Here is a 27,684-nt window from a genome sequence, read left to right on the forward strand (position 1 = left end):
TCTGAGAGAGAGAAAGAGAGAGCGCAAGCAGGGTGGGGGGCAGAGACAGAGGGAGACACTGGATCCAAAGCAGGCTCCAGACTCTGAGCTGTCAGCACAGAGCCCGACAGGGGGCTCAGACCCACAGACCATGAGATCGTGACCTGAGGTGAAGTCAGACGCTTAACTGACTGAGCCACCCAGGAGCCCTGCATTTGTTGTTTTTGTTTTAATGCATAAACTCAGAACAGGACACTGGATGGCAACAAAAGCATTTTGAAAGCAAGAAAGCAGAAAGGTAAGTGGCACTTGATTTGGCACACGGGGCAAGGTAAGTCCTAAACTGGCAGGGGGAAGGGTTGAGAGGCAATGTAATGTATGCCGCAGAACCTTCCCATGGCTCGGGAAATGGAAACTGGGGTGAGGGCAGAGGTAAAAACCAGAGTGCTGCTTGTAAGTCTGTTTAAGAAACAGAACCTCCAGGTCCTCTTTCCAAAATCACACTGGTAGATAATTGCACTCACCTCACACTGGCCAAACACAGAAGAATTGGTGTTTAGAGAGTGTGAAACACAGAATTGCCTAGAGTTGGAGGATACTGGACACATTTGAGAGTGGAAGAATCATACTGAAAATAGGGATTAAGTGAAAGTTGGTGTTTTATTTATTTTTTATTTATTTTTTAAATTTTTTTAACGTTTATTTATTTTTGAGACAGAGAGAGACAGAGCATGAATGGGGGAGGGTCAGAGAGAGAGGGAGACACAGAATCGGAAACAGGCTTCAGGCTCTGAGCGGTCAGCACAGAGCCCAACGTGGGGCTTGAACTCACAGACCGCGAGATCATGACCTGAGCTGAAGTTGGACGCTTAACTGACTGAGCCACCCAGGCTCCCCTAAAGTTGGTGTTTTAAAGGCCTTTATAAAGAGACTGAGATGAAGTGAACTTTTTTTCAGCTGGGCATTTTTAATCAGAATGATTAAATTAATTCTATGTGTGATTAGATGCTATTAAAGATTTGGGTTCATAAAAGGGAGCTCTAACTCCAAATGCAAACTAACAATGAAATGCATCCTCAATTTGACAGTAAATTTCATATATTAAAAAAAAAAAAGAAATGCATCCTTAAATCTACTTATGAATTGTTACAATCCAGAAACAATCAAATCAAAAGATGGGGGGTTTTAAAATTTTTTTAAACGTTTTATTTTATATTTTGAGACACAGAGAGAAACACAAGTCCCAGCAGGGGTGGGGCAGAGAGAGAGGGAGAGAGAGTGGGAGACACAGAATCCAAAGCAGGCTCCAGGCTCTGAGCTGTCAGCACACAGCACGATGCAGGGCTCGAACCCACAAATGTGAGATCATGACCTGAGCCAAAGTTGGATGTTCAGCCGACTGAGCCACCCAGCTGCCCCAAAAGATGGATTTTTTAAGAGATCAATAAAATTGATACATCTCTTACCAGAAATATCAGAGGAAATAGAGAAGACATAAATTAACTGGTGTTTAGAATCAAAGAGGGAACATCCCTACAGGCCGTATAGACATTAAAAAATAAGGGAATACTAGAAACAATGTTTTGAAGGTATGTTTGATGATGAAACAGACATGTTTAGATAAAAAAGACAAATTCCTTGAAAGGTACAAACTACTAAACCTCATCAAGAAGAAATGGGGCGCCTGGGTGGCGCAGTCGGTTAAGCGTCCGACTTCAGCCAGGTCACGATCTCACGGTCCGTGAGTTCGAGCCCCGCGTCGGGCTCTGGGCTGATGGCTCGGAGCCTGGAGCCTGTTTCCGATTCTGTGTCTCCCTCTCTCTCTGCCCCTCCCCCGTTCATGCTCTGTCTCTCTCTGTCCCAAAAATAAAATAAACGTTGAAAAAAAAAATTAAAAAAAAAAGAAGAAATAGATATCCTACATATCCCCAGACTCACCAAAAATGTATAGTTAAAAACCTTTCTACAAAGAAAACCCCAGGCCCAGATGTCTTTATTGGTGAATTCTACCAAGTACCTAAGGAAGAAATAATACCAACTGTACAAAAACTGCTTCTAAGACATTAAACGTAAGGAAGAGATACATCCCAGACCGTTTTATAAAGATGATGTTATATTGATATCAAAACCAGAGAAAGGCATTATAATAAAAGTAGACTGTAGAGCAGTATGTCTTAGGAACAATGACCCATATTTCTTTCCTTTCCCCTTTTAAATTTTAAGTAGCTTCCACACCCAATGTGGGGATTGAACTCATGACCCTGAGGTTAAGAGTTGTATGTCCTACCAGCTGAGCCAGCCAGGTGCCCTGACACACATTTCTTAAAAAAATTTTAACAGGTAAAGTCCAAGTGAGCATTTATTCTATGAATTGAAGGTTGGAGTAACATTGAAAAAGCAATAAATTTATTTTGCCATGTTAACAGACTAAAAGCCAAACACATCATCAGTCCTCTAAATAGATGCAGAAAAAGCATTTGACAAAATTTAACACCGTTTCATGGTGAAACTCTCAGTAAACTAGGAATAGGAGCTTTATAATTTTGACAAAGAGCATCTACAGAAAAGATAACATTTATACTTACTTATTGGTGAAATATTGAATATTTCCTTGCCAAGATTAGAAATAGGACGCGGATGTTCTTTCTCATCACTGCTATTCAACATTGTACTAGAAGGTCTAATCAGTGCAGTAAGTCAATAAATAAACAAAAACATACAAATAAAGTATCTACAGATTAGAAAAGAACAAATATACCTCTATTTGTAGACAATATGACCATTTGTATAGAATCCTCAAAAAAGTGTTTAAAACCAGTGAATTAGTTTAGCAAGGTCATAGGATAAAAGGACAATATACAACAATAAGTTGTATTTCTATATGCTCACAACAAACAATTAAAAATTGGAATTTTAATATAGTATTTAAAAGAGTATCCAAAACTTAAGCAACCATCGAGTTAATATGGATTGCTATGTGGAGAAGATGTTATATACGAGCCTAATGGTAACCACAAATCAAAAACCAGTGATAGATATGCAAGAAATAAAGAGAAAGGAGTCCAAATATATCACTAAATAAAGCCAACAAATTATGAAAGAGAAGAAAGGATCAGAGAAAAACTACAAAAACAACCATAAAACGAGTAACAAAATGGCAATAAAGACGTATCAATAATTACTTTGAATGTAAATGGACTAAATGCTCCAATCAAAAGACATAGGGAGACAGAGTGGATCAAAAACAAAAACAAAAACAAAAAAACCCCAAGGCCCATCTATATGCTGCCTACAAGAGACTCATTTTAGACCTAAAGATATCTGCAGATTGAAAGTGAGGGGACGGAGCACCATCTATCATGTTAATGGACATCAAAAGAAAGCCAGAATAGCCATACTCCTATCAGACAAACTAGATTTTAAACCAAAGACTGTAACAAGAGATGAAGGAGGGGCATTATATCATAATGAAGGGGTCTATCCATCAAGAAGATATAACAATTGTAAATATTTGTTCACCCAGTATATGAGCACCCAAATCCTTAAAACTGTTAATAACAAACATGAAGGAACTAATTGATAATAATACAATAATAGTAGGGGACTTTAATACCCCACAAACTTTGATGGACAGATCATCCAAACAGAAAATCAACAAGAGAACAGTGGCTCTGAATGACACACTAGACCATATGGATTTAATAGATGTATTCAGAACATTCCATCCTAAAACAACAGAATACACATTCTTTTTGAGTGCACATGGAATATTCTCCAGAATAATAACATATTAACAAGGTAGCAACAAGGTAGCAAATGACATATCTGAAAAAGGGTCAGTACCCAAAATATATAAGGAACTGATACAAGTTAACACACACAAAAACAAATAATCCAATTCAAAAATGGTCAGAAGGCATGAACAGACATTTCTCCAAAGAAGACATATAGGTTGCTAACAGATACATGAAAAAATGTTTAACATCACTGATTATCAGGGAAATATAAATCAAAACTACAATTAGATAGCTACAATTAGATAGCTACAATTAGATAGCACCTCACACCTGTCAGAACAACTAAAATCAACAGCCCAAGAAACAACAGGTGTTGGCGAGGATGTGGAGTAAAGGGAAACCTCTTGCACTGTTGATAGGAATGCACTCTGGTGTAGCCACTGTGGAAAACAAACAGTATGGAGGTTAGTCAAAAATTTTTAAATAGAACTATCCTATGATCCAGCAATTGCACTACTGGGTATTTACCCCCAAAATGTGAAAACACTAATTCAAAGGGATACATGCATCCCTATGTTTATTACAGCATTATTTATAATAAATTATGGAAGCAGCCCATGTGTTCATTGACAGATGAAGGGATAAAGAAGAAATGGTATATAGATATACAATGAAATATTATTCAGCCATAGAAAGAATGAAATTTTGCCATTTGCAATGACATGGATGGAAATAGAGAGTATAATGCTAAGCAAAATAAGTTAGAGAAAGACAAAGACCGTAGGATTTCACTCAGGCATGGAATTTAAGAAATAAAACAAATGAGCAGAGGGGAAAAAGAAAGACAAACCAAGAAACAGATCTTAACTGTAGAGAATAAACTGATGGTTATGGGGGCGGGGGGAGACAGATGGGGGGATGGTTGAAAAAGGTGATGGGGATTAAGGAGGGCACTTGTCATGATGAGCACTGGGTGATGTATGGAACTGTGGATTCACTATATTGTACACTGGAAACAAACATAACACTCTATGTTAACTATACTGGAATTAAAATTAAAAAAATAAAAAATATATCTGATAAAACAATTCAATCCAGAAAACATAAAGGACTCTTGCCATTCCATAATAGTGGTTAGACAGCCAAGCCAAAATTTTTTATTTTTTTATTTTTATTTATTTTATTAAAAAAAAATTTTTTTAACGTTTATTTATTTTTGAGACAGAGAGAGACAGAGCATGAATGGGGGAGGGTCAGAGAGAGGGAGACACAGAATCAGAAACAGGCTCCAGGCTCAGAACTGTCAGCACAGAGACCGACGTGGGGCTCGAACTCACGGACCGCGAGATCGTGACCTGAGCCAAAGTCGGCTGCTCAACCGACTGAGCCACCCAGGCGCCCCAAGCCAAAATGTTTTAAATGGGCACTATAATTAAATAGATGCTTGACCAAAGAAGATTTTAAAATGGTGAAAAAACACATGAAAAGATATTCAACATCATTGGTTATCGAGGAAATGCAAACTGAAACTAGAATGGGCTATGATTACACAGCCATTACAATGATTGCCATATGAAAAGATTGATAATACCAAATATCAGCAAGAATGTGTAATAACTGGGACTCTCATATACTACTCTGTGGGATAGCCACTTTGGAAAAAGTTTATCAGTTTCTTAAAAGTTAACACCTACACTTACCAAATGACTTGTTATTTTGCAAGGAAATTTGAGATTGAGGTTATTCCTCCAGTGATGAATATTTTCTTTGCTACTCTCAAATGTGTGAGCCTGTGCTCTGTTTTCATGCATTCTATGTACACAGTAACTCTTTTGATACAATCCTGAATCATAGTGTAATATTCCTGAAAAGCCAGTTAAAATGAACAATACGATACCAACAATAAAAGTAATTTATGGCAACAGTGTGAACATCTCTGACCAAGTTTGCCTAGCCAATGGTGGTTATAAGTCTTTGTAGATTTGTAAGGCACATTCCACATATGTTAAATGTAAATACAATTTTTTTTATAATTGAAGAAATGTGGTAAAAATAATTCTTATACCAATAATATCCGTCAGTAAATTATGGGCTATCTAAAATCAGTTAATAAATTAGTAGTTACTGTTAAGTCAATAGGCTGAGCACTTTATTAACTAGTTTCAGGGCTAGATTTGTTTTCCCCATTTCTCATGGCAAACATTCTATGTCCACTAACCCCTTTTTGGTCTTCCTTATCCTTTCAGTTGATGGGGCTTCCCTACTAGATATTAAACATGTCATTGGTTTTACCAGTAGCCAGTTCTAATTCCCTTTCAGGCCAGATCTCTCTAGATGAGTGATTTAGAAATTTAAAAACTGGCTTTGTGAAGGGGCAAAACGAATTTAAATGATCAAATGCCATATATATTAGATAAGCAGATATGTTCACATATTTTTGGAAAATGGTTTAAATGTCCATGTGATTCTGTTGGGTGTTTATGGCATTTGCATTTTTATATTTTGAGATACTTTTCAAAGAGTGCAGTTTTATTAAGATGAATTTGTACTTACTGTATAGGTGATTGGGAGCACTGGAATAAGAAACTACAGCCATATTATTATCCAACTGACAGTATTCCAGAATATTCATCAATTTTGGTTCCAAATGTTGACAATATTAGAACAAATTTTTTGATAGACACCATTGCAAAACAATATAAAGTAAGTTTGATAGTTTCTTAGCTGATCACAAACCTGTATGAAACACATCCCTTTTCACACGGTACAGATAGAAAAATTAAATTCCAGCACAAGGGGCCGGAAGTGGTGCCATTTAAGGGAAACACTTTTGGCGAATGAACCCCAGGATACACTCCAATTCAGTATCCCCTGAACTTCTGACTTCCAGCTTGCTAAGGAAAGCTGTCATATGCTCACAAAGTCCCTCATTCTCTCGTGGTCACGTGAATATTTGCCCATTTTTTTCTTCCAGCACAGTTGTAGTACACATTTCACATTTAAATTTTTAATTGAACTAGGATTTATTTTGACGTGGGTCTAATTCTAAAAAGTAATTAAAAATTAGTCATATGAATTTTTAGAATGAAAAATGGCTGCTAGAGCCATAAGGCATTTAAAACCAAACACAACCCCTTTCACCATGACTATCCTATTACTGCAGGCTGTTTTGCTCACGGGAGAGCAGGGGACTGCGAAAACTGTAATGATTAAAGCCTATTTGAAAAGATACGATCCTGAAGTACAGTTATCCAAAAGTCTAAACTTTTCATCTGCCACAGAACCAGTCATGTTTCAGGTAAAACCCATCACTTGCTGAGGTAATCAACATCTTAAATGTTTTGAGTGGTGTTTACAGTAAAATGTGTATGCATATAAAAGCTGGTGTGTGTGTGTGTGTGTGTGTGTGTGTGTGTGTGTGTGTAGGAAATGTGGCTGCACCTGGCATTCAGCTATTGGTTTTCCCTAGGCTAAGATGGAAACCAAAGCCAAATAGCATATTTTGACCTAATATTGAGGCTGAAGCTGAACTTTGTGCAAAAAATTAATGATTAATATTTCAGTAACTTATTTTTTGCAATTTTACACTGTTTATTTAAAAAAACAATTTTTGAGTTCATTTATTTATTTGAGAGAGAGAGAGAGAGAGAATGCATGTGCGTGTGAGTGGGGGAGGGGCGGAGAGAGAGGTGGACAGAGAATCCCAAGCAGGCTCCGCTCTGTCAGCGTAGAACTCGACTCGGGGCTCCATCTCACAAACCATGAGATAATGACCTGAGCCGAAACCAGCAGTCTGACCGATGCTCAACCAACTAAGCCATCCAGGCGCCCCTACAATGTCTATTTTAATAATGGTATTTATGTATATTAAGTAACTCAATTCACTCTGAGAGACACGCTCAGCATTTTTAGGAATCTGGGTTGAAATCTAACACTTAAACCATTTCCTCTTTCCAGAGAACCATTGAAAGCTATGTGGATAAACGAATGGGAAGCACATACGGGCCACCAGGAGGCAGAAAAATGACTGTATTTATTGATGATATTAATATGCCGGTGATTAATGAATGGGGAGATCAGGTATGACTAAAATATCTCCTGTAGATGATAGTTAATCAGCATTTTTAGTTATATGTAAAAAATGTCAATAGCCTTCATCTTATTAAGCCTCCCTAGTAGCAGTTCTGTTTTGTTTGACTTCTCTGGTATAGCTGGCATTCTCCCTTCTTGAGGTCCCTGTGGGCTTTTCAGCAATACGCCTACCTGTCTCTCTGGCTTCGTGATTTCAGTGACCTTTCTGGCTCCTCTCTTCCTTTCCCCAGGGTTTTAGTTTTGTTCTGTTACCTCTTATTCTACATACTCCCTCCAAGGAATACCTGATGTAGAAAATACCTTTTTTTTTTCCTTTTAACTCTGCCATGCGTGTGTCCCCCCTTGTGATCATCTGTCAACCCCAGAGGCATTCCCCATCAGAGAACCTCACTGATGCTGTCAGCGTTCTGCATGTTCCTTGTGGGATTGCCAACACCTCCCTCCCACCACTGCCCACTGCTTCATCAATTACATCTACCTGGAGCCTGCCAGCACCCATTCCATCTGGCCTTTTATGTGGATTCACCTCAGATACCTCTAGGAGGTCCAGACTCCCAGGTCCTGTGCTCACCTGAGACTATTCCTCAAACAGCTTTGCACAGCACTTCTCTGACCTTACTTCCTACTTTTCCCACTCTGAAACCTTTCACTTAAAAAAAATTTTTTTTAATGTTTATTTTTGAGAGAGACAGAGTGTGTGCAAGTGAGTGGGGGAGGGGCAGAGAGAAAGGGGGACAGAAGATCCAAAGCCGGCTCTCCACCGACAGCAGAGAGCCCGATGCGGGGCTCAATCCCACAAACCATGAGATCATGACCTGAGCTGGAGCCAGACGCTTAACCGACTGAGCCACCCAGGTGCCCCCCTGAAACCTTTCTATGTGCCCCTGGAAGCCATAGTTCATCCACAGAATTGCTTGTAAATGCAGCTTCTCTGAATTTTTCTTTTGCCTGCTTGCTCTAATGGAAACCTGGGAGGCTGCTTTCCTCAGTCAAGTTGAGCCCCTGGGCCTAGAGGTGGGGGGGATGTCCTCCTTGCCTCTTGTTGTCCCCTGCCCTGTGGAGGGATCAATCCCACCTCATGCTTCCCTTGTTGCTGTCACCTCAGACCCTCAGACAACACCCTGAAGATTTCCATTCCTGGATCACTGTTACTCTCCCTCTTGCTGGGGCCAGCATCATGTGTGTGGAAACTGGGCTGACACAGTGACTCATACTTCAAACGGACCTGCATTGGTTTAATGCTCTGTAGCCACCAGTGTGAATTTCTTAATAATTACTTTTGAACAAGGAGCCTTGCATTTTCATTTTGCCCTGGGCCTTGCAAATTATGCAGCCTGCTTTTTGTAATTCTTGGTGATGCCAATACTGACATACGTGATCTTGACCTCTTAGTTCCTCCTGTGATGATCGTGTCTTCCACCCTGGGTGAATTAGTCATCCACGCAGTCATACCTACACCTTGTTATTATCGAGAACTGTGACCCCTTCATTATCTCAGTTTCAAGCATTTTATTCTCTGTACCATATCCACCCTTTCTAGCTTATTCCCTCCACTTCCCAGATTCGAGAGAGAGCTACCACGATCCATAGTTCCTGCCATCATTAAACTATCCCTCATTTCCTCTCATTTCCTCACTTCCTTTCTTTCCTAGCTGGAATTCCAGGACCCATCACTATAATCACTGTCGCATACACCCTCTACTCACCTGTGAAAGCCTTAACTCCATTAAAGCCTTGTTGAAACTCGGCCTGCTCTCCACCCACCTGCACCTATGCAGCTAAGCTTGGCTGGAGAAAACCACACAATTCTGGCTTCATTTTAAAATCATCACCATGGGGCTGCCCCGGGTGGCTCAGTCAGTTAAACTGACTGACTAAAACTCTTGATTTCAGCTCAGGTCATGATTAACAGTGCACAGCCTGCTTGGGATTCTCTCTCTCTCTTCCTCTCTCCTTGCCCCTCCCCTGCTCTCTCTTTCTCTCTCTCAAAAATAGATAAATAAACTTAAATCATCATCACAGACCTCAGCTTCCATTCAGGCTCCTTCTCTGTGACATGACTGCTTCATACTTTCTTCATTTTCTCGGACCTCTAACACCTCCATTTCCTTACCGTTTGCTGAGCACACATGTGTTGTAGCTTTCTTCCTATTTCCTGAGAAGATTGACTTTTTCCTTTTGTTTGTTTACTACCTATACACTGCACTCAATTTCTGTGTTCTAATGCTTACCTAGACAGTATATCCTGCATACACGGGTAATGAAAGATAAAGATAAACCCTTTATTCCTATCTTGTATATCCAATGACCTTTGAACACCTTAATTTCCTTTATCTCTCTCCTAACTTATCATTTTATTGTTGATTTGTATTTTAAGTCTCTCTCTCTCTAATTTATTTTACGTTTATTCATTTTTGAGAGAGACAGAGAGAGACAGAGCATGAGTAGGGGAGGGGCAGAGAGAGAGGGAGACACAGAATCTGAAGCAGGCTCCAGGCTCTGAGCTGCCAGCACAGAGCCCGACGTGGGGCTCAAACTCATGAACCGTGAGATCATGACCTGAGCTGAAGTTGGACACTTAACCAGCTGAGCTACCCAGGTGTCCCCCCCCCCTTTTTTTTTTTAACTCCCACAAGACATTATTTTTACTTTTTTATATATTCACTCTTCATTTGCATTGCTGGCTTGTTTGCCACTTTCTTTGCTCTTTCTTCATTCTTCCTTCTTAGACCTTGCATGTGGTGTGTTCCTTCTGCTTTTAGAACCTACTTTAGAGAAGGTCTTTTCATGACTAATTCTTTGTCTGCACATGTCATTTCATCTTTTTTATTTGAAAGACAGTGTTTTGGGGTGTGAAACTCTAAACTCGCAGTTCTGGGTTTTTTTTCCATCATGTTGAATATATTCTTCCTGTTTTCTGTTTTCCTTGTTGCTGTTGAGAATTCAGCTACCACTTAATCATGGCACGTCTGAACTTAATCTGCCTTTTTTTTTTCACTTGCTGCTTGTAAGACTTTCTCTTTGCTTTACTTTCCTATAATTTTCTTTCTTTTAAAAATGATGTTCCTTGGTGTAGATTTATTTGTACTTATTTGTTTGGAATTTGCTGGAACTCATGAATCTGTGGTTTGGTGTCTTTCATCACTTCTAGAAAATACCCAGTCCTTATCTCTTCAAATATTATTTCTGCCCCTCCTTATTTCCCTTCTTCTCAGAGTCCTATTGTATATCAGACTTTCTTCTATGCCTTGTATATTTCTCCTTTTTTTCTTACATCCCAGCCTTTCCTGTCTCCAATGCTTGCGATCTAGATAATTTCTCCTCTTTGTCTTCCTCCTCACTAATTTTCTTCTGTTTCATCTAATCTCCTGTCAAATTCATCCACTGAGTTTTTGTTTCAGCTACTGTTTATTTTCTCTTTAAAATATGTTATCATTTTTATAGTTTCCTATTCCTTGCATATATTTTCAAATTTTCAAATGAATTTTAAAACATATTGAGCATAGTTGTTTTAAGGTCTGTGTCTGTTAATTTCAGCATCTGAAGTCTATGTGATCCTATTTCTGCTCTTTGTTATTTTAATAGTTCCTGTGTGTGTTGAACAAGTCTTATTTTCTGTAAGTATCTTTGACTGCTTGCTAGATCATTACCCTTGGAAAATTAATCATGACTGTGTTTCACAGCCTAAGCTGGATATGCTCTCATCAAGACAGGTTTTGAGTTTTCTTCTGCCAGATCCTTAAGAGCTTATTCAGTCAGGATTATCTCAAAGCAAGGCTAAGATTGGAAAGTTTCTGGTCCACTTAGGCTATGCATACCCAGGGTGCAAATCTGTGCAAGTGTCATCCTGAAGCCGCAGCCTCCTAGGGAAGTCTCTTATTTTTCTTTTTTCTTTCCTTTTCCTCTCCCATTCAGTAGGGATCCAAGAGAGACTTCTCAGCAGTAAGGTGAGGAGAGTGGAGGCATATTAAGATATCATCTATAAGCTGAAGAGCTCTTGAATTTCGGACTCACTTAACCAATTAGGGATGTCTACTTGGATCTCAAACTTACCATGTCCAAAACCAAATTCCTGTTACTCCCTAGATCTGCTCCTGAAATACTCCTCTTAATATCAAGAAGTGGAAACTCCACATTCAATCTGTTAGGAAATCATGTGGGCTGTATCTTCAAACTATATCCAGGATTTTACCACTACTCATTACCTCTATTGCCAACACCTGGTGCAAGCCACCATCTCTCTCTCTTTCTCTCTCTCTCTCTCTCTCTCTCTCTCTCTCTCTCTCTTCTTAATCATTACAAATGCCTCCTCATTGTCTCCCCATTGCCTTTGCCCTTCTCAGTCTATGCTCACATCAGCACCCAATTAAAACATGGATCAGATCATGACACAGTCTTCTGGTCAAAATCCTCCCATCAGACTTGTAGAATATAAATGCCAAAATCCTTACCATGACCCAAAGACCCTGCATTGACTGATCTTACCTCCCCATGACTCTGCCCCAAACACATTTATTGGTCCTTGTATACACTGGATATAATGTTCACTCAGAGCCTCTATGTTTACTGTTTCCTCCTCTTGGAATATTCTTCCTCTGGATACCTAAATGGTTTGCTTTCTCACCTCCTTCAAGCAATGAGGTTATATATTCTTTGGTTGCATGTCTTGTGAGGTGAATCCTCCCGTGTTCTCCATATTCAGTTGCACCCTCGAACACTGTCTATTTCCTTTCTCTGTTTTATTTTCCTTCCCAAACTCATACCATTTTATTTACATACATATATACATACTAGCGTACATGTGTATATATTTTTTCTCCTACCACTAGAATGTATGCTCCATGAAGACAGGAATTTTTGTCTATGCTACAACAGAGTCAGACACACAGTGGTCATTAATATGTGTTGAATGAAAGAATGTCGTATTTGAGGTGCTTGTGTGTCATCCACTCAGGGATGCCTAGTAGGAATTTGGATATACAGGCATGGAGCTTAGAAGGGAATCTGAAGCTAGTTACAGAGTTGAGATTCTTTAGGTTATAGGATTGACATGACATTGGCTGAAATAGTGAGAATGATAGAACTCTGTAGAACACTTACATGAGAGGGATAGGTGGAGAAAGAATGACTTAGGAAGTGATCCAGGGTCACAAGGTAAACCTGGAAATAATTGAGCCTCTGAAGCCGAGAGAGGAAAAATTTTCAATAGGGAAGAAGTGTTAGCTGTGTTAGAGTCTTCAGTAAAGGAAGATGAGGACATAAAATTTAAACCCCAAACATTCCTGAAGGCTCAGGAATAACTATCCCACATTCTGATTTAAAGTATTTTGAAATGTTAAATGTTGATATTTGTAACTCTGACTACTGTTGTAATTGTACCAAATATTTTGTAACTTGCCTATTTAAATTTCTTTGGAGATCCATTTTATCAAGGTGGTGAAGAGTACACTGAACTTGTTGCAGACGTTTAGCTTATGGTTTAATTCATGAGTGGTAGCATTTAAGTATTTTTTAAAGTTTATTTATTTATTTTGAGAGAGACAGAGATAGCACGAGTAGGGGAGGGCCAGAGAGAGAAGGGGAGAGAGAGAATCCCAAGCAGGTTCCGCACTGTCAGCACAGAGCCCCATGTGGGGCTTGAACCTGTGAAGCCGTGAGGTCATGACCTGAACCAAAACTAAGAGTCAGACACTTAACAGACTGAGCCACCCAGACACCCCCATGAGTGGTAGCATTTACATAAAATTGCCTTGCAGGTTATTATCAACATTTGCAAGCACTTTCACTGATAAGAGTTGACCATTTCATGTGTACTATTTTGTAAGAGCCATGCAGGAATGTGATAGATATACTTACTAAAGTTATCACTGTGTATATTTCAGGTAACTAATGAGATTGTGCGACAAATGATGGAAATGGAAGGAATGTATAGCTTAGATAAGCCTGGAGACTTCACTACTATTGTTGATGTGCAGCTCATAGCAGCAATGATCCACCCTGGAGGTGGTCGAAATGATATTCCACAACGTTTAAAAAGACAGTTTACTGTGTTTAATTGCACCTTGCCTTCAAATGCTTCAATAGACAAAATTTTTGGTATGACTGTTCTTGGTGTTACATTTTTTTATCCTATTACATAATGGACATAAGCCATGCAAAACCTTATTTAAGAGATAAAAAGGCTCTGTCTGAAGTAGGGATTAAGAATCTGAAATTGAGAATTAAATACCAGAAAAGAGGGACTAAATATTAAGAAGACTCATGTTTATAGTCTATTCTAAAACTCAGGAATATTTAGAAATAGCCTTGTTGAAGTTTGACTTTGGTGTAAGCAAACATTTGTGTTTTTGTTTTTTTGACACAATTAATCAGAGAAATTTGGGCTAATGAATGACAGCACATGTATTATAGGTTAACAATGTAATATATCAAGTCAAATGTAGCACTTTGATATGTTAATGAAATGGGAATTTTGATAACAAATTTATGCTCACATAAACTATTTCATTAAAAATTATATATATGAAGACATACAAGAGAAATGAACCCATGTATATATGGACATTAATTGGCATTGCAGGTGCTGTAGATTAGAAGGGAAAGGGAAGACTTTTAGCAAATTGTACTGGGACTTTTTTAGTAATTGTTATGTGAAAATAATTGAAATTGAACCCTTACCTCACACCAAGAATAAAATCAATACAGTTGGATTAAAGACCTAAGTATAGAAAGCAAAGATATAAAATATTTGGAAGAAAATATCTGCATGACAGCTGAGTAGGAAAAGAAACTCATTTATTTATTTATTTGCTTATTTATTTATTTATTGCTTATTTATTTATTTTGGGAGAGAGAGAGAGAGAAAACACAAGCAAGGGAGGGTCAGAGAGAGTGGAAGAGAGAGAGAGAATCCCAAGCAGGTTCCATGATATCAGCACAAAGCCTGAAGTGGGGCTTGGTCTCATGACCTGAGCTAAAATCAAGAGTCAGACACTTAACCCATTGAGTCACCCAGGTGCCCCTGGAAAGAGCTTGTAAAATGAGACTCAAAAAGCAGAAGCCATAAAAAGGAGATGACAAGTTTGACTAGATTAAAATCAAGAACTTTTGTTCATTTAAAAAGCAATATTGAAGAGTGAAAAGACAAGCCCCAAAGTGGGCAAAGATGCAAAGATGCAAATTTAAAACACCAAGGAGGGGCACCTTGGTGGCTCAGTTGGTTAAGCATCAGACTCGATTTTGGCTCAAGTCATGATGTCACGATTTGTGGGACCAAGCAGTGTATTGCGCTCCATGTTAACAAGGTGATGCTTGCTCGGGATTCTCTTCCTCCCTCCCTCTCTGCTTGTCCCATGCTCATGCACGCATGCTCTAGATAGATAGATAGATAGATAGATAGATCACCAAGGAAATAGCATTTTATTCCCACTTGATTTGCAAAAATGAAAAATTCTGACAAAATCAGGCATTGGGGAGAATGTGCAGGACTGAGACACTCACCCCCTACTGGTGGGTGTATAAATTGTGACAGGCCCTGTGGATAATAACTGGACCTCATTACTGGTAAAGCAGAATGTGTGGACACCCACAGCAGTTCCATTTCCAGGCATATGCCAGTTTATCATTTGTTTCCTTTATGATTTTCACTTTGTGAGTTTCATTTAAGAAGTCCTTTCCTATCCAGCAGTCATGTAGATATTGTCTGTGTTTTCTTCCCAACATTACAGTTTTGCCTTCCATATTTAAACCCTTAACCCATCGTTACTTGATTTGTGCCACAAATCAATGACACACATGTTCTACAAGAATGTTTATAGAACAATGTTCATGATAGCAGAAACCTTGAAACAATCAAATATTTATTGACAGTAAAAGTGGATCCATATAGTGGTCTAGGCACACAGCCTAATGCCATTATGCAGCAGTGAATATGAACAAACACAGCTATGTGCTTCAACATGGCCGAAGCCCAGAAATGGGTTGAGCAAAAGAAGCAGGTCACCAAGGAATATATGATACGATTCCATCAAATTAAATTTCAAAAGTTGAAGTTAAAGAAAATGTTAAAGGTCAAACCCATAAGTGGGCCACCCTATAAAGAAAAGCAAGTCGCGGTATCTTGTTAGGTCAGAGTAGTGGCTGCCTCTGGAGGAAGGAAGGGGTTGTGGACAGCGACGGGCAAACAGGGGCTTCTACTGCATCCGGCAAGGTTGTGTTTCTCAGTCTAGTCATCCGTATGTGAGTGTTTGCTTATTTGTTAAACTGTTTTGATTAATGATTAATGGTATCTCTGATATGATTAATACTGAAAACTAAACATGGAAAGAGAAATGCTTAACGTCACCCAGCTTAGTTGGTCTTGTAACGATTTATTCCCTGGGATAAACATGTACCTTTTATCTTTTAGTAAGCTTGTACTTTCAATCTTGTTTTATTTTCCAGGACTTATTGGCTGTGGGTACTTTGATCCTTGCAGAAAGTTCAAACCTGAAATATGTGAGATGATTGGAAATTTAGTTTCAGCAGGCAGAGTGCTGTGGCAGTGGACTAAGGTACAGAAGGGTCATTGTCCGTAATAAAAAATCTACTATTATTTGGCCTGTTCTCACCTTGTGGCCCATGAACTTATCATCACATCACGGAGTAGTGGGTTTTCTTTCTCTCTTTCTCTCTCTCTTTTTTTTTGAAAAGACAAATTATGTGCTCAAATAGATTTATGACACCTTTTCCTTCCAGGGAGCAAATATTCTGACTGGATGATGCTTTCCATATGTATGAGACATTACTATAAACCACACACGACATCCAAGATAAAGTAGAATTTTGCTAAAACGAGGACACTGCTTTTCTGCTTGTTACTCTGATATTTATCTCAGACACTCACCTATTTCCTGACTGACTGAATACATGGATTTCCAGATGTTCTTAGCTATCTGAGACTTAAAATCTAACTTGTGTGAGTCTTGAGATGGAGTGGGAATTAGTAAATGGGTGGAAGTGTACTTAACAAAATAGACTAGATTTTAAGACACAGGGCCAGTGCCCTAAGTAAAGCTCAGGAAACATATAGCTTGTCACCAAGATGGCTTAAAGCAGGCTCGTGAGAAAACAATTAAGTGTAGGTCTGAGGTAAAAACAAGGTGGAGGTATATGCCAAAAACATTCATTAGGCCAATTACACACATCTGGGAGGAAGCTTATGTCCTGGAGACTTCTGGAGGGTGCCAGCCTCTCAGATTCCGGGGTGGATGAGGGAATTTCTAGATCCAAAATTAACAGGGTTGCTTGGGTGGCTCAGTTGGTTGAGCGTCTGACTTAGGTCAGGTCAGAGATCCTCAGGTCAGGATCTTGTAGTTTATGAGTTCGAGCCCCACATCGGGCTTGCTGCTGTCATCACGGAGCCTGCTTTGGATCTTCTGTTTCCTTCTCTCTCTGCCTCTCTCTCTCTCCAAAAGAAATAAACATTAAAAAAAAAAAAAAAGAATTATCAGGAGAGGAATTGGGTGTTTCTTATGAAATTCTCCATCCACGCAGCCCCCTATGGTGACCGGTTCCTTGCATGGGGGCTGCCCTTTGCCAACATACGGTCTTTGCACATGCTGTTCTGCCTCTCTTAAAGTAACTCCAAAAGGAATGGCAAGGGTTGAGCATCTGAAATAATTTTCTGTGGTAAGATCCATCTGTTTTTCCAGTGGGGCTGTTGTTCAATGTCATGTCTTATATATGTATATATATTTTCTTAAAAGCTTTGGCCTACTGGGTGTCTTTCCATCAAAGCTTTTTTTGTTGTATAAATGTTTACTGCTTCTATTTCTTCATCTTTCTTTACCTCCTTAACCTCTTTTGCACAGGCTTTTGTTCACTGCTCTCGGCAAAGTCACCAAAGACCTCAATCTTGCCAAATCTAAAGGTTGATTTCTTCCTCTTACTTGGCAGCATTTGACATAAATTATCCCTCTTGACACTTTCTTCACTTGGTTTCTGAAGACCTCATGTTCTTGGTTTTCTTCCTATCTGACAGGCTATCTTTTTAAAAGTCCCCCTTCTTCTTCCCTTCCTCTAGATGCTGGAGTGCACCTGATCTCGATGCTAGGACCTCTTCCCTATCTCCATGCTTTACCCAGATGGTCTCTCCAGCTTCAGGGCCTTAAACACCATCTCTGTGCTGATAATGTCAAAATCAGCTTCCATTCCAGGCCTCTCTGCTTGGCTGTATACTTATTTCTAACTGCTTAGTAGACATCACTGTTTAGATGTCCAATAACCATCTTGAAGTTAATGTGTCCAAACAGAACCCTCAAGTGTCCTTCAATATGACCTTCCCTCAGACCTTTGCCTCTTAGTTAATAGCAACACCAATTATCCTGCTCCTCAGGTTAAAACACTGGTGCCGTGCTTGATTTGTCTCCCTCAACCCCCTACCTCCAATCCATCAGCAAGTCTCAGCAACTGTGCTTTCAAAATATATCCCAAAGCTGAGCTCTCTCTCGAAGCAACTACCCTGATAGATGCTTCCGGCACCTGCCCTCTGGACCACACAGTGACTTGCTTTCTCCTTGCCCTCCTAGAGTCTGTTCTTTACACAGTTCTAAGATGCTTTTCAAAGAAGTAAATCAGAGATCCTTACTCCCTCTTAAAACCACCAGTAGACTCCCAGGTACACTTACAGTGAAACCCGATGCCTTGCTCTGGCCTGTGAAACTCCACCAGAGCCGCCCCTTGCTTGCCTCTCTCCCCAGCTGCACTGCCCTCCACTGCACTGTTCCTTGAACACCCCACATTTTTTGGTCCTTTGGGCCATCATATACTACTCATTCTCACCATTCTTACCTTCAGAGGGGCTATCACAGGCATTATCTGTCTCCTGACCCTACTTTATTTTTTCTGACCATGACTTATGTCATTATTATTTGTCAGCTTATTTGTTTACCAATATATTTGTTTCTTATTTATTGCTAGACTCCCCCGACTAGAATGGAAGCTCCCTGATGGCAGCGGATTGAGCTGCTACTTACTATAGTATTTTCTAAGTCACTCTGGTGTCTTCTTACAGGCAGCCGGAGGTAAATAGCCATTGAATAATGAATGAATCTTCCTCCCCTCCCCATTCCCATAGAAGCAGCACCCCCTTTTTTGTATCTTTTCCTCAAACCTCCCATCTTCACAAAGCATTTTTAGTTCTTGTATACCACTTCACCTTTACATTAGTCTACACAGCTTTAAAGCAGAAGCCCAGGTGAGAAAAGAAAGAAGTTGACAACAATTGAAAGGAATGAAGAAGGTTAATGTGTGAGAAGGAGAGGGGAAAAAAGGAATTTATTTGATTCTCTTTAATGATTGCTTGAGTTGCCAATAGCTGTCATCACAGTGGTAGTCTTTTACAGCAAAGTGGCAGTCTTTTATAAGCAATATTCACACAGCCTTTATTTCTGCATATTTATAATATAATTTTACATGTTGGTGAATAGAATGAACATTTTAGCTGCAAATGGAACTGAGCAAAGAGGGAAATTGAAGGATAATTGATAAAATAACACTTGTCTTCATTCTGTCTTCCCTGGCTACCTGCTGTCTTAACGTACACTGTGAATTAGCCTGTAAAAATAATGCTATGAGCTCACTGGGGTACTTTTTCAATGTGGAAAAGGCGTATACCATGAATAGGTCCTGGAGAAAGCATATGCTATCCTGAACTAATCATGTAGAGAGTTTACTTCGTATCACCAGTATTGTTGTTTTCACGTTCAAAAATGATGCTAGTGGTGTCAATTACAATCTTTACCCATGGCTAGCAGTGCTTCCCACACCTAGTACACCTCAAGTTTATCCTTTAACAGGTATCTCTCCGTACAAGAATGTATCACTGTTATAGCTTTGCCTGTTTGGATTCTGAACTTGGTAGAAATAATAAGTGAATTTGTTCAAAGACACAAACACAACCCAGAAAAGCTACCTCGTCATTATAGCTGCATGTCGGACTTGCCTGTCAACTTATTATAGATATATAGATATTTGAAGTCATGTTGATTGAGTTTAGATCTTCACAGTGAAATCTAGATTATGATATTCAAATATATTGGGAGAATCCAAATATACTAAAGACCTTAATGGAACCTGTGGAAATAGTCCTTATTGACTTTAGAAGTGAACATTCCTTGTTCTTAACTGCAATGGCAACCAACTCGCATTCAGTTTTTTTTTTATGGCATACTTCCATATACACATTAATATGGTTAACAATGATTAGTAATGATTATTCCCACAACTCAAATAGTTGGTAAGAATTCAGGGGAAAGTGACTTGTTCAAAGCCAACTCGTGGTGATAGAACAGGCATTGGAATTGTCATCTAGAGTGTTGTTCTTGAATCGATCCTATTCAAGGGCTTATGGTCTTTGAAATCCTATGCAAGTTTATTTATGATGTGTTTTTCTCATCAGTGCTGTGACAAAAATATGAACTTACTCTTGGTTTATTTATTCAGCCTATTTGAGTTAAAATAAAATTTGTGAAATGAAATAGTCCTAAAAGCAGTTCTGCTTTTGGTTTTATCTGAAAACAAAACTGAGAGCATTATGTTTTTGTCCACCTCTAGGTGAAGATGCTACCAACTCCTTCTAAATTTCACTACATTTTCAATCTTCGAGATCTTTCCAGAATTTGGCAAGGAATGTTAACCATAAAATCCGAGGAGTGCGATTCGATATCTGTTCTCCTATCACTTTTCAAACACGAGTGCAACAGAGTAATTGCAGACAGGTGTATATTACAGCACTTGAATTTAAATGTACTATATAAGAAGTTGACACTGTGAGCCTAATTCCTGCATTACCTACTCAAATAATTAGAGTATTGTCTTCATTTGCTCTGGGGCTTGTGAAGCATTGATGTCATTTCCCACCTGTTGGTCCCCTTGAAAAATGCTCTGCCAGTTTGCTCCAGTATTATTTCCACAGGGTATCTTTTCAAATCACCACATCATCAGCGACTTGGTAACATTCAGAGGCAAATTTTAGTAGTGTATATTTTCTAAAACGTTTGAACTCCATGTAGGTTTTACTTGGTGAAATCTGGGACATAGGCCGGGTCATTGTTCTGAACCTCAGCTTCCTCCTCTATAAAACATGGATGGTAATGCTGGTCTTACAAAGCATGGGGAATGGAGGATTCTGGAACTAAAGCCACTTGACAGAATTCTTGGTAAAATTGGGTGATGCAGAGAAGGGCATGGAAACCCAAAAGTCAAGTTCTAATTGGAAAGAGGGTTCAGAGGAGCCTGAGATTGATCAAGGAGAGATTCTTTGCCAGTATTTTCTGTAAGTAATAGTCAATGTTATAACTCTCTTGAATGGAGTTATGTCCTTCCTGTCTGTGATGGAGGTGCAGGATAAGGCCTTAGAGGAGGTGGAGGGAGATTGGACATGTTCAATTAGGAAATATGCCTTTATATATTGCATTTTTCCTCCTGCATTTTTATTTCAGATTTATAACATCTGAAGATGAGCAGTGGTTTAATATCCATCTTGTTCACGCCATTGAGGAAAATATTAGCCCAGATGTGGCATCTTATATCCTTCCCGAACCATACTTTGTAGATTTTCTCCGGGAGATGCCTGAACCAACTGGTGACGAACCTGAAGACACTGTGTTTGAAGTACCCAAAGTTTATGAATTGGTATTTATTTTTGCCTTTTAAAAGAGTTTTTTTGACCACTCACCCAACTAGATATTTCTCCCTACCCCAGAGTCCCACCATGGAGTTGTTGTAACTTCTTCATTAGTTATATGTTGTGATTCATGTCATCTGCTACACCAAGTAAAATATTTCTTTCAGTGAAATTTAGCAGCAATCCATTAAAGTCAGGTATAAGACAAGGATGCCTACTATTATCACGATTATTTAATATTATGAAAGTTCTAGACAATGAAACAAATTACCTTCAGGAAAAAACAAAAATATTGTTTGCAGATGATAGGATTATCTCTTAATATAATGTAAAAGAACTTGAAATCTGTTTTAACCACTAACAATTGAGTAAGATGACCAAGTCTAACATAAATATCAAACTCAACAACTATCCTCTATGCCAGAGGCTGCCAAGTTACAGTTGATGGGCTAAATTCAGTCCACTGCCTATTTTTTGTTAGATTTGTGAGCTCAGAAGGGTTTTTACATGTTTAAATGGGTGAGAAGAGAAACAAAAGAAGAATGATATTGTGTGACACGTGAAAATTATTTGGAATTCGAATTCAGTGTTCATCCCTGAAGTTGTATTGGAACACAGCCATGCCGATTTGCTTACTTATTATTGCCGAGGACCACTTTTACACCACGAGGGTGGGGACAAATCGTGACAAACCATATAGGCCACAAAGCCTAATTCTGCCCTTTATAGAAAAGGTTAGCCAATTCTTGCCAACAATCACAAGATAGAAAACATAACATCAAAGTACTTCATTCAACAGCAACAAATATGTAAAACATCTAGGAATAAACATGATAAAACTTGACTTGATTAAATGAGAACATCATTCTCCCTGAATTAATATATAGGTTTCATGAAATTTGAAATGGGACTCCAAAAAGATTTTTTAAGCAGGGTCATAAACAAAGTAATTCTGAAGAGTTAATTCAAAGAGTTAAATGGGGGAGAAAAATTTACGAACAAGTACATGAATATTCAAAACCATTTGACCACATCAACAATGTAAAACTTCTGTGTATTTTTAAAAATCCATAAACAATATTAAAAAGCAAATATAAACAGAGAAATATTTGTTATATTCCAATCATAATCCCCAGGGATAGGAGTTGGTGCTGGGGTTTTTGAAGGGAAAGGTCAAGGAATGATTCCATATTGGAAACCAGTTAATGCAGCGAGGTTTTGGGCTTCTGAAAATAGAATTAACCAAAAGTCAACAGAATCCATGACAAATTTTTGGAAATCCATTAGATTTTTAAAAAAAAATTAGAATTACTTTCGAGTGCCTTTACAAGTTCTGCTTTCATGGATTTTGGCTCTTAAGTATTATTTTTCTCTCTCCCTACCCACAGGTACCATCCTTTGACTTCCTGTCTGAAAAACTCCAGTTCTATCAGAGACAGTTCAATGAAATCATTAGAGGAACATCTCTTGATCTAGTGTTTTTTAAAGATGCAATGACTCATCTTATTAAGGTTCTAACTATTGAGTATTTGCTGACATAAATAGATCATGTAAAAGCTTAGTAAATTTCACGATAGATGTTTTGAGAGAAGAAATGTGTACTATCAGGTAGTATATAGAAGAGCGTCGTTAGGTTGAGTCCGAGCACTGTCTCAGAAAACAAAGGCTTAATCACAAACCCCTTAGCCGAGTCCACCTACACGGCAGCAAATGTTGGGCAAATTGACAGGTTTTGTGTTCAGGGCTTTTGACACCTTGAGTTTTCTTTCTAGAAAGAAAGTAAGTTGCAGAACTCTGTGAATAAATCGTCCTTCCCCAAATTTTATTTTGATATAATGAGAATCCTGTTCCCCATGGAGGAACAGTTGCTGCTTTTAAAAATCAGTTTTATGATCGGCTTACAGATTATTGGCAAACTGATGGGGAAGGGGTGAGGCAGGTACACAGGAGTGGTGTAAAAACAGAAACCAATTAGAGGCAACACCCAAAGGAACATGCTTTGATTCAAGTCTGAAAGGCTACAGAAAGGAGCTGTTTGTTTGTATAATTTATAAATTGAAAAGGGGTTTCCCCAGGAAGTCAGAACAGAGGAAGGAGTTTTGATAAAGACGAGGCAGCTTACTCTGTATTTATTATATGTTTGTATTTTGCAAAGTTGGTGAATTTCAGATGTCCTAGGGCTGTTTGACATTCATTCACTCAACAAGTAGTTATTGAGTACTCTCTGGCAAGGTCTTGGGGACCTGGGACCCTATTATGGTGCACAACCGCCTACGTGATTAACATGTTAAAAAATATAATGATAAAATTAATACTTACCAAAGTGTTGTTACTGTCTGCCATCTGTAAAACTTGCATTAAAAAAAAAAAAAGGTCTTTAGTGGTGATAATGAATTTAGTGATCCATCTAGACTTTCATCTTAATCAGTAATATTAATGTAAAAGACAGCTTTTTAGCAATGTCTTCAATTGGCCTACATAAGATTTGAACAATTCCAGCCTTATTCTTATTGAAGAAATCAGCCATAGAAAAGCAACACAAAAAAAAAAAAAAAAAAAAGAAAAGCAACACAAGACTAAAGGCTCTCTCAGTCTTTTTCTACAAATGCCTTTCTGCCCCCCTCCCCCTTGTAAGTAGAATTTTGGTACTTAAATTTTTTTCTTCATTGGCAGAGATACAATAGAGGTGATATTCATTGTGGAGCGAGGTGTCTATATAGGTCAGTGTGTTAGACTGAATAATAAGCAGACAATTCTAAACTTCTTTCTGTGTATTGAGAAGAGCAACTCCATCATGCATTGAGTCTGAAAGTAATAAAATTACACACACACAGAAAATAGCTTTGAAATAGGAGATAGGAAAGCCAATTTGTTCTCTCTTTCATGATGTACAAGGAAAGAATTTGAGTTGAATAAATCAACATGAGACATTAATTTAAAAAACTCTGACATATCTCATTAAAGGAAAAAGTCTAATGTCGTCTACAAGCATATGGCCAAAATTTGGACTCATGTAGAGTGCAAGCAAATGTAAACAGCTAAATTCTATTTTTAAAGAAATACTATTTTATTTCAAAACAGATCTCACGAATAATTCGAACATCATGTGGAAATGCATTGCTGGTGGGTGTTGGCGGTTCAGGAAAACAAAGTCTTTCTAGACTGGCCTCTTTTATAGCTGGATATCAAATATTCCAGATTACATTAACCAGGTAAGATGAAATAAAACACAGCAATATGTTTTTCTATCATTAATTTCTCTGAAGTAAAATGTTCACTTAAAAAGACACAACAATTTGGTGCATTTTTTGAAGTTAACTTTTTATTTGAGTGCAATGTATTTAAGGAGATGTACACAAACCACGGGTGTCACAAAGTAAATTCACCTGTGTCGTTAGCCTAGAGATGAAGAAATAAAACATTAGCACCCCATAAGTACCCCCCACATCCTGTCCCAGTCATTACCCTCCCAAGGTTAACCATATTCTGACTTCTAACCCCACTGATATAGTTTTACCTATTCTTTTTTTTTTCCTCTTTTTTTAATGTTTATCTATTTTTGAGAGAGAGACAGAGGGTGAGAGGGGGAGGGGCAGAGAGAGAGGGAGACACAGAATCCGAAGCAGGCTCCAGGCTCTGAGCTGTCAGCACAGAGCCCGACGCAGGGCTCGAACCCATGAACTGTAACATCATGACGTGAGCTGAAGTTGGTCGCTTAACCGACTGAGCCACCCAGACACCCCTAGTTTGACCTATTCTTGAACTTTATATCAATCAAATGCTACGGGATCTACTCTTTTCTTGTTGCTGGTATTATGTTTGTGAGATTCATCCATGACGCTACATGTACCAATAGTTTGTTCATTCTTATTGCTGTATAATCTCCCACTTGCTTACATACTACCACAATTTGTTTACCCGGGATTTTTTGGCAAGTCGAGCTGTAATGAATATTGTTGTACATGTCTGAGTATGCCCCCAGAGATAGACTTGCTGATTATGGATGGAGTACGCATACATTCTGCTGTAGTAGGTCTGAGGAATAGTTTTTCCACAGTGGTTCTGCCACTTTGCGCTTCTACCAATGGTTCATGAGAGTTTCAGTTGCTCCGCATCCCGGCCCACCTTTGGACTGTGAGCCTTTTTCCATTTTAGTGATTCCTGTGGATGTGTGGTGTTATGTCACCGTATGTCACGTGTGTCCCGTGGTTAACACCGTTGAGCACATTTTCACCTCTTATGGACCATCTGGGCAGCCTCTTTTGTGAAATGTCTGTGTATGTCCTTTGCTTTTTTTTTTTTCAATTAGGGTGTGATTCTTTCTTTTACTGATTTTTTTAGGAGTTCTTTACAGGTTTTGGATACAGTTCCATTGTCAGAGTGTGCATTATAAATATCTTCTCTGAGTTTTTGGCTTGCCTTTTCACTCCCAGTGGATCTTAATTTTAGTGAAACTTCAGGTGTCAATTGTGTCCCTTTATTTTAGTGATCTTTGTATTCTGTTAAAATGTATTGGTTTACCTGTGAAGATATTCTGTGATTTCCTTCACATTTATGAATAAAATATACTCCTTTAACATTTAGAACCATAACCCATCTAGAATTTCTTCTCTCTCTCTTTTTTTATGTTTGTTTGTTTATTTCTTTTTTTGAGAGGGGGAGAGAGATAGAGGGAGGTGGGGGCAGAGAGAGAGAGGAAGACAGAGAATCCCAAGCAGGCTCAACACTGTCAGTGCAGAGCCTAATTCAGGGCTCCATCCCATGTGAGATCGTGACCTGAGCCAAAACCAAGAGGAGGACACTTAACCGACTGAGTCATCCAGATGCCCCTAGAGTTTATTTTCTTTTAAAGTCTAAGGTAGGAGTTAGGATTATATTTTTATGTAAAACATTTTTTTTTGATGTTTATTTATTTTTGAGAGAGAGAGCACAAGTGGGGGAGGGACACATAGAGAGGGAGAGACACAGAGAGAGGGAGACACAGAATCCAAACCAGGTTCCAGGCACAGAGCCCGACACGGGGCTCAAACCCATGAATGGTGAGATCATGACCTGAGCCAAAGTTGGATGCTTAACTGACTGAGTCACCCAGGCACCCAAGATTATATTTTTCAATATAGATATCCAATCATTTCAACTCCATTATTGAAAAGGTCATGTTTTTCCTGACACATTACAGTGTCATTTCTTTCCCATTAATCAACTGATTGTGTCTGTGACTATAGTCTATTCCACTGATTTATCTATTTTTGCACTATTACTGTTTTTTTTTAATTCTACCAAATATTTATTTATTTATTTATAATATAATTTATTGTCAAATTGGTTTCCATACAACACGCAGTGCTCATCCCAACAGGTGCCCTCCTCAATACCCATCACCCCCCCTCCCCACCCTCCCACCCCCCATCAGCCCTCAGTTTGTTCTCAGTATTTAAGAGTCTCTTATGGTTTGCCTCCTTCCCTCTCTGTAACTTTTTTTTCCCCCTTCCCCTCCCTGCTGGTCTTCTGTTAAGTTTCTCAAGATCCACTTATGAGTGAAAACATACGGTATCTGTCTTTCTCTGCCTGACTTATTTCACTTAGCATAACACTCTCCAGTTCCATCCACGTTGCTACAAATGGCCAGATTTCATTCTTTCTCATTGCCAAGTAGTATTCCATTGTATGTATAAACCACATCTTCTTTATCCATTCGTCAGTTGATGTAAATTTAGACTCTTTCCATAATTTGGCTATTCTTGAAAGTGCTGCTATAAACATTGGGGTACAAGTGCCCCATCAGCACTCATATATCCCTTGGGTAAATAATTTTTTATTTATAAATAAATAATAGTTTATATATAAATATATAAATATAATAATAGTTTTAATTAGTGTAGTTTTAATACGTCTTGAGCAACCCTGCTATTCTTTTTCAAGGTTGTCTTGAATATTTGGCCTTTTGTATTTCCTTATACATTTTAGGTTCACAGTTTACACACGCATACCCCCCTGCTGCCAAAGAGGTAAAACATTTACCAAGGTACAAACTACAAGAGCACTTAAAAGAACAAAACATCAAATATCTAGAGATTAACTTGTATTAAATCACTTGTCAACTTCAAGAAATTGGAGAGATTTCACACAGAAGATGGATTTCTGACTGTTGAAACAGTTGGAAGCTCTGGCACCACTGTGCCGATGTTCCTGGGTGGCTGGGTCTGAGTA

At 38.6% G+C, this 27,684-nt stretch overlaps 1 protein-coding gene across 1 annotated transcript in view; it reads left to right on the forward strand.

Annotated features, from left to right (window-relative positions):
• Positions 1 to 27,684, forward strand: part of DNAH8 (dynein axonemal heavy chain 8) — a 338,484-nt gene that overhangs the window by 176,237 nt on the left and 134,563 nt on the right. Inside the window, exons 55-63 of the mRNA XM_047860389.1 lie at positions 6,277 to 6,419; positions 6,880 to 7,014; positions 7,674 to 7,796; positions 13,691 to 13,904; positions 16,251 to 16,360; positions 20,403 to 20,566; positions 21,290 to 21,482; positions 22,863 to 22,985; positions 24,556 to 24,686. Of these exons, the coding sequence (XP_047716345.1) occupies positions 6,277 to 6,419; positions 6,880 to 7,014; positions 7,674 to 7,796; positions 13,691 to 13,904; positions 16,251 to 16,360; positions 20,403 to 20,566; positions 21,290 to 21,482; positions 22,863 to 22,985; positions 24,556 to 24,686 (1,336 nt within the window). The remainder of the gene's footprint in view (positions 1 to 6,276; positions 6,420 to 6,879; positions 7,015 to 7,673; positions 7,797 to 13,690; positions 13,905 to 16,250; positions 16,361 to 20,402; positions 20,567 to 21,289; positions 21,483 to 22,862; positions 22,986 to 24,555; positions 24,687 to 27,684) is intronic.

This window comes from Prionailurus viverrinus, chromosome B2 (genome assembly GCF_022837055.1).
Source record: "Prionailurus viverrinus isolate Anna chromosome B2, UM_Priviv_1.0, whole genome shotgun sequence".
NCBI lineage: Eukaryota > Metazoa > Chordata > Mammalia > Carnivora > Felidae > Prionailurus > Prionailurus viverrinus.